We start from the raw sequence: 14438 nt of genomic DNA on the forward strand, positions 1-14438 counted from the left end.
TCTGGCCTCGACATGGAATCTCTGATGCTTCTTATATCATATTTAGGATACTCTTACCTATTTTTAAACAACCATGGAATTGAGTTCATATACCTGAATAATCTTTGACCAGCTTTCTATCTCAAGGTACTTGGCCTTATCCGTAAGGACATGTTCTTCTTCTTTTTTTTTCCTTTTAAACTCTTGTTTAATGTTTTATAGCATAAATTTTCAGGCTTCATGAACTGCTTCTCCTCTCAAACATTGAAAATTTAACCAATGCTGAAAACAGTTCCATGTTTTTCATGATTACGATGGCCACTGTAATAGCAACACTTATACCTTTTTTTTTTCTCATTAGTGAAAGAAACACCATGAGGTACAGTTGTAGACTTACAAATTTTGGGGCTTGGGTTTCAATTATGCAATGATGGAGTACCCATCCCTCCACCAGTGCCCATTCTCCACCACCACTAATTCCAGTATCCCGCCCACCCCCCACCCCCCTCCCCCATTCCACCCTGTACATTCTTCTTTTTATTATAGAATCACCATGATACAAAGTTACAAAACTGTTCATGATTAGGTTCATCATACAGTGTTCCAACAAGCATCCCTCCACCAAGGTACATTTCCCACCACCAATGTCCCCAGTTTCCCTGCTGCCACCCGCCCCCCCAGCCTGTGTCCATGGCAGATAGATTATTATATGTGTTCCTTTATCCACTTTCAGGACGCAGTTCTTATCCAGAATGATAATTTCTAACTATCTTTGTCATAGTGGTTGTTTCTCTATCCCAACTGCCTTCTCCACCAGCACTTGAGGCTGGCTTCCAACTGTGCACCAATTCTCCTGGCCCTGGTTTCTACTGAAGGATAAGTTTTTGAGTGAAGTAAGGTAACATACTCACAGGTTAGATAAAAAAGATGTTAGAGGGTCACGTTTTCTCATCTACCAAAACTTTGCTTTTATGATAATTATTCTATTCAACAGAATCTATTATATTGGTGAAGCACTGTAGCACTGTCCTCCCATTGTTTATCAATTTGTTCGAGCGGGCACCAGTAATGTCTCCATTGTGAGACTTGTTGTTACTGTTTTTGGCATATCGAATACACCACAGGTAGCTTGCCATGTACTTTGTAGCTTGCTGGGCTCTTTGAGAGGGGTGGAGGAATTGAACCCGGGTCGGCCTCATGCAAGGCAAACTCCCTACCCACTGTGCTATTGCTCCAGCCCTATATTGGTGTACCACAATGTATTAAGCCAATTAATAGTTGACGGGCACTTGATTTGATTTTAGCTGTTGAACTATGGAATGCATATTAGATGCATTTTCATTTCCTTTGAGAAAATACTTCAATAGAAACTACACAAATCATTTTTTTCATAGAACCAGTCTCATTAGAAAACAATTTGAATATTAAGAAGCTTTCAAACTTATTGTGGCACATGTAATTTTTTTAAACTTAAATTTGACTAAAACATCTAAAATTTTTTTCATTGGCAGTTGTTTCCTTGAAGTGACAAGCTCATTTTGTTAATTTCATAGAAACTATTTGCTGAATATCTAGATCTGCCAAAGACATAATTTATCAGTTATCCAGATTGGTGTGCCAAATACAAATTCTGACTTCAATTTGCAATTACAGCATCCAGACAATTGTTTTTTCCATAATACCACCATCTTATTTCCGTGTACTGTAGAAGTGATTTACATATATTGCTCATTTGTTACATCAAGTAGTGAAAAATTCATGATTTCACCATCAAAATTTAATTAATGCATTTTCTTGCTTCAGGAATATTCTTCTGTGAAAACTATTCCTTTGTAATCCCTTAACTCAAACTCAGACACCAGAAGTTTCTACAACATCTTTGAAAATATTCAAGGAGTGAATAAGGTAAATGACTCATTACTATAGTTGTGACTCTGGTTTTGATCTCACAGAACCCTGAAGTAGTCTTAGGGAGCTCCTGAAATCTGCGGAACACACAACTGAAGATAATTGCAGTGCTAAATTATTTTCCACACACTCCTAAAATACAAAGTACTTTCATTAAAGTAATAAAACAAAAAACAAACACTGATTAATAAATATTAGAGAAATACCAACTACTAAAATTCAGAACCAATGATATGTGTGATCCTTGGTCATCACAACAGCATCATTGTAACAACAGCAAAATGGGCAAATAAAAGGAGAAATAAAAAATAAAATAAATTTTACTCAAGGCAAGGGAAAACAAGGGCAATGGTTGGAAATTACCACTAGTGGGTGTGGGATGGAGGGTAGTTAAGATAGAGGAGGGTCCAGTATGACCACAGTAGTTGGAAATGATCACTATGGACAAGATCTGTGTGTTGAAAGTGGGTAAAGGGGTACCCATGATAACCTCTCCACATCTATATTGCAAAGCATAATGCCTGAAATGAGAGGGAGGGATAGAGAGAAGAGAGCTACCTGCCATAGAGGCAGGCTGGGGTAAGGGGGCACTTGGGATGGGTTGGAGAGAAACTGGAAACATTGGTGGTGGGAAATTAAACTGGGGGAGGGATAGGTATTGGAACATTGTATGACAAACCCAATCATGAGCAGCTTTGGAATGTTCTTTATCACGGAGATTCCATAAATAAATAAATAAATAAATAAATCACAAACAGTAAAAAAAAAAAAACAAACCAAGACCTTAAGGACCAATTATAGTACAGTGGGTAGGGTGTTGCCTTCACCCCAGTTCGATTCCTGCCACCCAATGTAATTCCTGAGCACTATTAGGGGAGATTCCTGGGCACAGAGTCAGCAGTAATCCCTGGGCTCCCCTGGGTATGATTCAAAAATCAAAAAAAGATGAGTAAATTGAGAGTGCTGAGTTAGTGGAAACAGGGTGCTGGAACGGGAAGCAGTGCTAGGGATTAACATAGCAACACAAATGCAAAGCATAGGCTAAAAGGCTAGTAATTACACATTGTATCATTTGGGCTTTTCAAACAAATTAAAATTTAAAAAGAGGATTATCATGAAAGGACTAGGTTTCTGGGGTTTGGGAATGGAATTATCCCAAATTTGCTGGTGGCAAGGTGAGATGGTAGTGGGACTGTTGTTTGAATATTAACTGTAATCAAATATTGTGAACCATCTTATAAAATACAAAAATTAGGGGCTGGAGAGATAGCACAGAGGGTAGGACGTTTGCCTTGCACGCGAACGACCCGGTTCGATTCCCAGCATCCCATATGGTCCCCTGAGCACCGCCAGGAGTAACTTTTGAGTGCAGAGCCAGGAGTAATCCCTGTGCATCGCCAGGTGTGACCCAAAAGGCAAAATAAATAAATTAATTAAATTAAATACAAAAATTTAAAAAAAAGAAAGGACTAGGTTATAGGTTATTTTGGTGTTTGGGCTTGTACCCATCAGTGCTCAGGGCTTACTCTTGGCTCTGCACTCAGGGTTTACTCCTTACGGGCCTCAGGGGACTGACCATATGCAGTGACTGGGATGGAACCGGCTAGGCCCCATGCAAAGCAAGGGTCCTCTGGCCCTGAGGTGTAGTGCTTTAAGAGATTGAGGACTATGTTGGCGTTTCATAAGGACAATTTCTTTTCTAGGAATATCAATAACACTCTGCTCTTTCTGCCATGCAGAAAAGTGATCTCTCTTTAATAGCCAAAGTTCTCTGACCTCTGGTTGCCTTCGAAGAATCTGAATCATGTAGTTTGATGGACAGAGAAAAAGCAGAGGTATTATTTCTCTCTTCCTTGGCCACAGGGCTATCTTCGATGGCTTTGCCCCTCTGATCATCTATTTTTAGATGTTAGCACCCTCCTTTTTTTTTTTACACAATTCTTTCCCTCCTTATCTTTGAATCTGGGGCTATAGGACAGGCTGCACCCTTGAAGAATACAAGCCTCTTGAATCTCTCTGCCTGTGTTTCTAACAACTTGTTTGTCCCTCCTCTGCTGTCTGCACTTACTTTTTTTTTTTTTGCTTTTTTTTGGGTCACACCTGGCGATGCTCAGGGGTTACTCCTGGCTCATGCACTCAGGAATTGCCCCTGGCGGTGCTCAGGGGACCATATGGGGTGCTGGGAATTGAACCTGTGTCGGTCATGTTGGCTGCGTGCAAGGCAAACGCCCTACCCGCTGTGCTATTGCTCCAGCCCCTGCACTTACTTTTTGTTTCTTGAACCAAGAAGTTCTGTTCTGAAGGGTTTGAAACCGGAGCTGGTAGTCGGGGCAGGAGCTCCCTAGGTCAAAGCAGAGAGTAGGAAGAGCTGGGATTGCAGAGGACAGTGTAAACAAAGTATTCAAGGCAGGAACATCACCCAGGCACTTGGGGGTTCAAATAAGAGCCAGCTGGGCTGAAGGCTGGAGTGGTCAAAGGGGCATGAACTGAATAGACCAACGTGAGCCTTTTAAAAAGATTTTTAAAAGATGGTCTCTACCTCTGAGGAAGGCTATGTGTTAGAATGAATGATTGCTCACATGATTTCTGAGGAAAGAACAAAAAAAAAAAAAAACACCAACAACAACAAAAACAAAAACACTCGAGATAACATTCTAACTCTGAAGCACAGCTTGCTCATTTTGAGAAGATTGTAGAAAATGTATCAAGCCGTCCAGAAAGTAAAGTTTCACTGAAGGTTGAAGGAGGAGACTAGTGATTGTGATGTCAGTGTTCTAGAAGTTACATTGGTACAGAGGGTTCAAAGCAGTTTGGAGAACACATGCAGAGAAGAACACAGCTCCCTGGTTTGCTCCCACAGAGCTCTAGCTCCCCAAGTCAGATGTCACCCCAGTGCCGGAGCAATGGAGAGGTGAGTCACGGTAGAAATAGTCTGGGAGGACCGAGGTCAGACCTCCAAGATTTGATAACGGGAGCGAGTGATAGGAAGAGAGTATAATTAGGGACTACTTTTTTAAAAGTAAAAAAAAAAGAAAAAGAAAGAAAGAAAGAAAGAAAGAAAAGAAAACCAAGTAAACAGACCATCAAACGGCCGTTAAGGAGATTCAGGATTCCTGGCATAGAGGAGCAGGGGCAGTTCCTCATGAGTGAGTCTCCTGCTCACTGAGCGCGCTGAGCAGAACGTGGGCTTGGATAGGATCGTTCGCTTGAGCGGAGTGGCACTGTGGTCAAAAACAGGCTTTGAAGCGTTATCAAGTGAGGAATAAATCAGTTCTTTGAGACTGACTAGTACTTTTTTTTTTTTGTCAGTTTAACTGCTTGAATTTGCCGGGGAGTGAGGTGCCACTCAGAGGAGGTCTGGGGGCACAAAGTCAGGAACTGCAGCCAAGGAAGTAGGGTAGAGTATGTGTGTGGCATTCTCCAGGGCAGGACACAGGTCAAAATGATGTAGTGGGGACTGGGTGGTTTTGCATAGAGATAATAGGGGGGAAAAGTCAGAATGTTAATGAAGGCAAGTATTTGTTTTGACTAGGAGATTTTATATAAAGCGTGACATTTGATCTGGGTTTCTGTGTTTGAGAAATAATTTAACTAACTACCAAATGTGAGTAATAATTAAAAGTAGAAGGATTGCTCTATTCGTTTGGGCTTTTATTTCTTTGTTTCTTTGATGTGCTCCATACCTTGCAGTGCTCAGGGCTTACTCCTGGCTCTGCACTCAGGGATGAGTGTTGGTGAACTGGGGGTCTACACTGGGGCTGGTGATGGAACTCGGTCGGCTGCTTGCAAGGCAAGCACTCTGCATCTGTACTAGCACTCCAGCCCAATATATTCATTCTCTTAATATGAATTACATACTAACTTTCTCTGCCAGTTACTCTACATACTCTCCTATGTATCAGTCCAAAAGATTGACAGAACCTAAGCTCTCTTTAAGTTCTTTTGCTTTGAATGAACCAAAAATTATTTTATGATCAAATAAAATTAATATTATTTCTAATTATATTATATAATAAAACTAAAACTATTTCTAATGAACAAATATTAAGTGCAGTTTTGGCATTAAATATTCTGTAAAGAAAAGTAAAACCAGATAATGGGAAAAGACCACTGGAATAGGTGTGAGCCTAGGTCATAACTTTATTTTTAATATATATATGTATTTTTTAATTGAGTCACCTTGAGATGCAGGGTTCCTAACCTAATCGTGGTCGGGTTTCAACTTTAGACAGAGTAATTCTGCAAGGATTCTCTAAATGTGAGAAATGCCACCTAAAGAGGGTGGGGAAGAGCATTAGTGGTAGAAAAAAAGCAACTGAAAATCTGATTCACAAAAAAAGGGATTGGAACTGTGTGCTGACAAAAATGATAACTTCTCACTATCTGTGTTGTGCTGGGGACATTAGTGGTGGGAAATTATACACTGGCAGAGGGATGGGTATTAGAACTAGAACATTCTATGACTAAAGTTGCAACTTTGTATCTAACGGCATTTCAGTTTTTTCAAAGAAATAAAAAAAAGCTTCGGGAAAATTCAGAGAATAATTTTCCCTGAATGCTAGCATTTAGCTATATGACAGAAGTTTTAGGCTAGGTTAGGAACTGACTCTAAGGAATTTGAAATGCCACGCCAGAGAGCTTATTTCCTGGGCTGGAGAGATAGAGCAGGGGTTAGGAGCTCATGTGACATGTAGCCAACCCTCTCAGCATGTGGTCCCCTTGAGCACACCAGGAATGATTCTTGATCACAGAACCAGGAGTCAGCCTTGGGAACATCTAGGTGTGACCCAAATAACAATAACAACAAAGAGTTTATTTTTCTCTTCGCTTTATCGAGATAGAATTGCTCTAACACAGTTTGCAAGTTTAAGTTATACAAATGCTGATTTGATGTACTGCAAAGTAATTAGGACTAAAACATTAGCCTCCACTTGCATCTTGTCAGCTAATTAGCATTTCTTTTTTGTTTTGTGAGCACTGAAGATTTACTCTCTTTACTCTCTTAGAAATATTCAATTATACAAAAGACAGTGTGATTAAATATGATCACTGTACTTTATATTAGATACTAAGAGTGCTTTTACTCTAACATTGCACTGTGTGACAGACCTTCCTTCCTGTCCCCAGCACCTACTGGCCATAATTCTGACCATTGTGTCTGTGAAGTTGCATTTTTCCAAGCTTCCATATACAATTGATACCATATAGTAGTTTTTTCTTCTGACTGGCATTTCACAAAAGGACTCTTCCTCCCGCCAGCGCCTTTCATTTTTTTTTTCAGGGTAGTGAGCTTTTTGTTCTTTTCTCCTTCCAAGCAGTATCCTCAAATGTCTAGAACCCTGGCAAGTGACAGCTTATTTATTAGATGGACTGGGAAAATGTATTGACTTATAAGCTGTTTTATAAGGAAATAACAGAAGTATATTTGAGTGAACGGTAGAAGTTACTGCTGGGCTCTTTCTTTCTTTCTTTCTTTCTTTCTTTCTTTCTTTCTTTCTTTCTTTCTTTCTTTCTTTCTTTCTTTCTTTCTTTCTTGAGTCACCTCACCATGAGATAGAGCATTACAAAGCTGTTCATGATTGGGTTTCCATCATACAGTGTTCCAACACCCATCCCTACACCAATGTACATTTCTCAGCACCAATGTCCCCAGTTTCATTCCCACCCCCCCCCCAATTGAGCTGAGAGAAAGACCATCAGCTAAGGCAGTGGGGTATAAAAATTAATACACTGGAATTATAAAGTGAGGGAAAAAGGGAGAATTTCATATTGTTTTCGCAGAGTGACCATAGTTAAGCTTTTTTTTTTTTTTGCTTTTGCTTTTTGGGTCATACCCGGCTATGCTCAGGGGTTAGTCCTGACTCTGCACTCAGCAATCACTCCTGGGGTGCTCGGGGGACCATATGGGGTGGTGGTAATTGAACCCGGGTTTGCCGCATGCAAAACAAGCGCCCTACCCTCTGTGCTATCGCTCCAGCCCCAAGTTAGAACTTATTTCTTACCATCTGTGTACATTTTCCCCTGCTTTTTGGGTCACACCCAGCGATGATCAGAGGTTACTCTTGGCTCTGCACTCAGGAATTACTCCTAGCGTGCTTGGGAGGGGCTGGAGCGATAGCACAGTGGTAGGGCATTTGCCTTGCATGCAGCCAACATGGCCGACCCGAGTTCAATTCCTCCGCCCCTCTCGGAGAACCTGGCAAGCTACAGAGAGTATCTCGCCCGCACGGCAAAGCCTGGCAAACTCCCTGTGATGCATTCGATATGCCAAACACAGTAACAAAAAAAAGTCTCACGATGGAGACGTTACTGGGCCCGCTCGAGCAAATTGATGAACAATGGGAGGACCGTGACCGTGACTGTGCTTGGGTGGGCCATGTGCAAGGCAAATTCCCTACCCATTTTGCTATTGCTCTGGCCTCACAATATGTGTACTTTTTATGATTAAACTGCATACATCTATCATGCCTAGTAGTGGTATTTTTTCAGCTTCAGAATGGTTTTGGGGGGAGTTAGTTTTAGAGCCACACCCGGCAATGCTCAGGGGTTGCTTCTGGCTCTTTGCTCCAGAATTACTCCTGGCAGTGTTTGGGGGACCATGTGGATGCCAAAGATTGAGCCTGGGTCAGATGTGTGCAAGTTAAGCACTCTACCCTCTGTACTAATGCTCTGGTCCCTGTCATCAACATCTTAGCCAAATTGCATCTATTCCTTGATGATGCTGATAAAATTAAAGGAAATTGGAATCGTTTAAATGTTGGCTTCTAATAACTATTAGGGCTGGAGCGATAGCACAGAGGTAGGGCATTTGCCTTGCACTCAGCCAACACGGCCGACCCAAGTTCGATTCTTCTGCCCCTCTTGGAGATCCCGGCAAGCTACCGAGAGTATCTCGCCTGCACGGCAGAGCCTGGCAAGCTACCCATGATGTATTCGATATGCCAAACACAGTAACAACAAAGTCTCATGATGGAGACATTACTGGGCCCACTTGAGCAAATCGATAAACAATGGGAGGACCGTGATTGATTGACTGTGATTGACAAACCTAATAATAATGGATTCTCCTGCACATAATTCTGATACCACGCCATTACCAGGGTACTCATCTCCCTCTCCTGAGGACCCTACCAAACTTCCCTCTCAACCTCCCCATTCCACACAACTCAATTGTGTGGATCACTTCTCCCATTTTGTTGCCTGGGGACCATTAATACTACTGCACTTAATCACTTAATCACTTAACTTCCTGTTAGTCGTCGATTTGCTCGAGCGGGTGCCAGTAACGTCTCCATTTGTCCCTGTCGCGTGCTAGTGTAGCCCAATGGCATCTGTTCGCTCCGGGAACATGAAGGGCCTCAAACCGATCGTTCATGATCTTGACGAAGACTACTGCACTAGGTATCTTTAAGTACCACATATGAGAGAGATTGGTATTTTTTTTTCAGTATTTTAATTTTATTTATTTTCAATTTTTTTAATTGAAATACCATGAGATACATTTGGGGCTGGAGCAATAGCACAGCAGTACGGTGTTTGCCTTGCACACAGCCAGCTGAGCTGAGCCAGGTTCGATTCCTCCGCCCCTCTCAGAGAGCCCAGCAAGCTACCGAGAGTATCTCGCCCGCAAGGCAGAGCCTGGGAAGCTACCCGTGACGTATTCCATATGCCAGACACAGTAACAACAAAGTCTCAAATGGAGACACTACTGAGCCCGCTCGAACAAATCGATTAACTATTAATACAAAATAGTATGTTTACCTAGTAAATAAGAGACGCTGTTAGACAGACAGGACCTTAATATCTAGAAGGCTTCAACAATCCAATTAATGACTGAGCAAATATAAGAAAACCTTGGAAGTGGAACCCCTCCTAATGCTTATAAGATCATGACTGCTGTTCATCCCTCCCCCAAGTACTCCACTCTCTGTTGGATTTACAATGAGGTGACAATATTTTCTTATGCAAATTTTAATTTAATTAAAGGACTGTAATTTTTGAAGTTATTGATAGCTGATATTGATAGGCGTATACTATTTCAACTCCAGTCCCACAACCACTGTCAACTTTCCTCCACCAGGGTACCCATATTCCCTCCCTGCCCCCAAACCCCACCCTATCCCCACCTGCCTACTTGACAGGCATATTGCAAAATTCCAGTGGGTGAAGCTTAGATCTCCGTGTTGTTGTTTTTTACACACTGATTACTATTTTTTATTTTATTTATTTTTTATTTATTTTTTAAATTTTTATTAGTGAAACACCACGAGGTACTTTTGTAGATTTACAAATTTGGGGGCTTGGGTTTCAATTATGCAATGGTTGAGTACCCATCCCTCCACAAGTGCCCATTTTCCACCACCGCTGATCCCAGTATCCCTCCCAATCCCCATCCCCCTCATCCCCCAATGCCTCTATGTCAGGGCATTTTTCTTTTGTTCCCTCTCTCCTTTTGGGTGTTGTAGTTTGTTTGCAAAAGAGGCATTGAGTGGAAATCATGTTCGGTCTATAGTCTACTTTTAGCATGCATCTCCCATCCTGGGAGGGTCCTCCCAACACCTTTTATTTGGTGCTCCCTTCTCTATCTGAGCTCCCTTTTCCCCTAGCATGTGTGGCTGGACTCTAAGCCATGGAGTGAACCTCCTGGTACTTATCTTGGCTATTCTTGGGTGTTGGTCCCCTACTTTGTTACTTTATGTTCCCAAGATGAATGCAATCTTTCTATGTCTGTCCCTCTCCTTCTGACTCATTTCTTGTAGCATGGTACTTTCCATGTAGTACCACTTGTATGTAAATTTCATGATTTCATCTTTTCTAATAGCTACATAGTACTCCATTGTGTAGATGTACAGTTTCTTTAACCAGTCATCTGTTCTTGGGCACTCAGGTTTTTTTCCAGATTCTGGCTATTGTAAACAGTGCTGCAATGAACACAAGTGCAGATGTCACTTCGGCTATACTTTTTTGCCTCTCTGGGATATATTCCCAGGAGTGGTATTGCTGGGTCAAATGGGAGCTCAATTTCTAATGTTTTGAGAATCGACCATACTGTTTTCCAAAAGGGCTGAACCAGTCAACATTCCCACTATCAGTGAAGGAGGGTCCCTTTCTTGCCACATCTGCGCCAACACCGGTTGCTTTTGTTCTTTTGGATGTGGGCCAGTCTCTGTGGTGTGAGACGATATCTCATTGTGGTTTTGATCTGCATCTCCCTGATGATTAGTGATGTAGACATTTTCTCATGTGCCTTTTTTTCCATTCAGATTTCTTCTTTGAAAAATTTTCTGTTCATTTCGTTTCCCCATTTTTTTGATGGGGTTGGGTGTTTTCTTCTTCTGGGGTTCAACCAGTACTTTGTATATCCTTGATATCAACCCCCTTGTCAGATGTTTATTGGGCAAAGTTTTCAACGTTGTTGAGCCTGTGTTTTGAATATATGACTATACCAGTCATCCATATCTCCATTATCACAACCATTATAATGGTGCCAGTTCCCCCTTTACTTTCCTCTCTCTTCTTCCCTTAATCTCTTTCATTGTTTGTCCTTCTCTCTAAACACAGGGAACAATGGTGATCTAGGCATCTATCTTTACTATAATTCATTTCTTCATCTAGTATACTATATTCCACATCCTGTGTTTGTCTTTCTTGTTCTGACTTACTTCACTCTACATTATATCTTCCAGTTCCAACCATGGTGCAGTAAGTAGCATGATTTCATCATTACTTACAGCTGCATAGTATTCCACTGGTGATTATCTTTATATGCTGAGCCTGGACAATGCTTTTATATTTTCTAATAATAGTTTCTTCTAGAAAGAAACTAGAAATATAAAAGGAAGTACATCAGAAAGTGATTGTGATTGGATCTTTAACACCAACATCAATTCTATCGGTCCTGTCTCAGCCTGAAATTTCTTGCCTTGGGCCCTTTAAAAATCAGAGTTTTCCAAACGACCACAGGACCACAGTAAGAAACAAATCTTGTCAACAAAACTCGTTGTTTTCTTGGATATAACTAGAGGCTATCGTGCTGAATGAAATGAGTCAGAAAGATAGGAATCTACACAAAACTATCTCTCTCGTGTGTGATTTAAAGTTACACAGCAAGGTAGCAACAGAGGCCAATGGCAACTTAATGGTGGAACTGAACCACACAACTGAGATGGGGGTTTGAGAGGAAGGGGTGTTGGAATCCTCAGGAGAGGGAGTTGGGTACACTGGTGAAGATGTGGTGTTGGAATTACATACATGTGAAACAAATATTGAGTATTGTATACCATGGAATTTCAATCAATAAAAATCTAAAGTTAAGCATATCTCAATGTTTACTAAAGTATTTTCCTGTTTGAACCTTGATCCTTACAGATATCACTTTATGGAGAACTCTGAAGAAATGGACCAAATGCTCTATCAGGATGGACAGGTGGAAATGGAGGCAGCCAATGGTATGGGGCCATATCAGGACAGTTTCTCAGTATTGCCCATGAACCCTACTGGAGAAGTCAGCCAGCCAATTGACTATTATGGAAACCTCGAGAACCGATTGTGTCCTCAAGCTTCCCATCAATTTCAAGGACATACAGGCCCCATCCAGCAGCCTCCAATCAACCCACCCACTCAAGAATGCAACTTCAATTTGCAAAACTCGAGTGACTCTATATTGAGATACTCAAGTGAATACAGTCACTTATATCATCGTTCCCAAAATGCCCCATATTATGGTCCCTCGGAATCTTCTTGCCTGCCCTTAATGTCTGAAACACCGATGGTGTGCGGGAAAAATGACACTTACCAGAACACAGACATAAAGGCCCAGGAAGAAGAGGTACCCTACAAACAGCAGAAAAATATTAGAAAGACAAGAGCGCCCACTTGGAAAGACTCTCAAAGCATCATAGATATAGTTCCGGAGAGGAAAAAGACAACTCCCATGAATCCTGCATATGCGATCCGAAAGTCACGAATTACCAACAGTGTATACAAATGGCCATTCAGAGACAGAATAATCCATCTGTTGGCACTGAAGAACTATAGAAAGACTGATCTGCTCGTTCGACTTCAGAAAGATGGCATTCCAGAAAATGACAAGAACACCCTTGGGAGAATTCTGCAAGAAGTAGCCATTCTAAACACTGATTTTTCATATAGCCTAAAGGACTCTGTCTTTAAAGAGATCAGGAAAGACTGGCCTGGATACAATAACCTAGACAGGCAGTCACTGGAGTTGATCCTTGCCAACAAGGCAGAGTCATTCCAGAAATCCAGCAGTAACACCCAGCCACAATTTTCTAGTAGAGATGGCACCTTATCTTTTTCCCAGGATCAATCATCCAATCCAGGTTTTATTGATCCTCTAAGGAGAAGGAAAGTCAGAATATCTCACCTAGCAACGGCAAGCCGGCCAACACTAAACAGAGAAAACTCCACTCTTATTCGTCCTCCACCATCTGCAACAACTGTGAGCTCTGTCGCATCACCAGAACTCACAGCTACCATTCCTATTTCAAATTCAATGCCTGTAGCTTCCAGCTCTGCTTCTAATGGCACTGCACAAGGACTGGGCACTCAACACCACACCTTCAGACAAAAGAGTCGAATCTCTGAGAGTCAAGTAAAAACCACCAATTTGAAAATGTTAGCCTCTTCTTCATTTGCCGCAAAAAAGCGTAAAAGTGTAAGAAATCCATGTTTGAGATCTATTAATAAATTTAAACGTATGTTTTTAAAATACAGAGTCAAGAACCGGATGTGCAGTACCACAACAATGAAGAAAGAGAAGACAGAAACAAAACCCCAGAGGGAAGACACGGAGATGAATCCTGCTGAAGAAGCTCCGACAGCTTGCAGTGCGTCTGCTACAGCACCTGCACTTCCAGATTATTTGACTAAATATGTCACTGTAGATAGCCCTGAGCAGCGCGAGCATTTTGTACAGGACTTTTATGCAGAATATGATGAGTATCAGACCTTGCATGCTAAGATGGTAGATTTATCCAGAATATTTTTTCAACTAGATGCAGAAAGAAACCAGCTGACTCCAGGCTCAAAGGAGTATCAGGATATTGATGAAAAAGTAATACTAGAGTACCAAAAGATGATAGAGCTTAACCCCAATTTTAAGGAAGAAAAACGTAGATGCTTGTATCTGTATGACAAGTTATCTCACATTAAAAGACTAGTAAGTGAGTATGATCAACAAAACCTCATGGAAACCAGTAGCAGTTCTAGTGGAAGTTGTTCACCAGAGTAAATATATTCTTACTAAAAATGCCAAAGCATATTGAAGAACTCTAAGGGGATAAAGGTTTTTTTTTTTTGGTAGAAATATTCACTACCATTACGTTTCCTTTGCTCTTTTTGCATATTTTTGCTTTTCTGCATTATTTCTTACTTTAGAATTTTCCTTTGTCCCCTGCAAGTTTTTGACTTTTTTTCTGCCTCAAAAACATCTTTGGGATTTTTGTTTCCATTAAAAAGTACTGAGGCTTTTGTGTTTAAATTAAAATGGTATACATCAATAAAATGAAAATGAGTATTACTGGTGTTAC

General features: G+C 41.1%; 1 protein-coding gene across 1 annotated transcript; it reads left to right on the forward strand.

Moving 5' to 3' along the window:
* The first annotated feature begins 12211 nt into the window (after positions 1 to 12211).
* LOC130038365 (RNA polymerase II elongation factor ELL2-like) lies at positions 12212 to 14140 on the forward strand. Its single transcript, XM_056130251.1, has one exon. It carries the CDS (start codon positions 12212 to 12214, stop codon positions 14138 to 14140), a length of 1929 nt encoding a protein of 642 aa, XP_055986226.1.
* The last annotated feature ends 298 nt before the right edge of the window (positions 14141 to 14438 follow it).

Source organism: Sorex fumeus, unplaced genomic scaffold, assembly GCF_029834395.1.
Source record: "Sorex fumeus unplaced genomic scaffold, SorFum_2.1 ptg000075l, whole genome shotgun sequence".
Taxonomy (NCBI): domain Eukaryota; kingdom Metazoa; phylum Chordata; class Mammalia; order Eulipotyphla; family Soricidae; genus Sorex; species Sorex fumeus.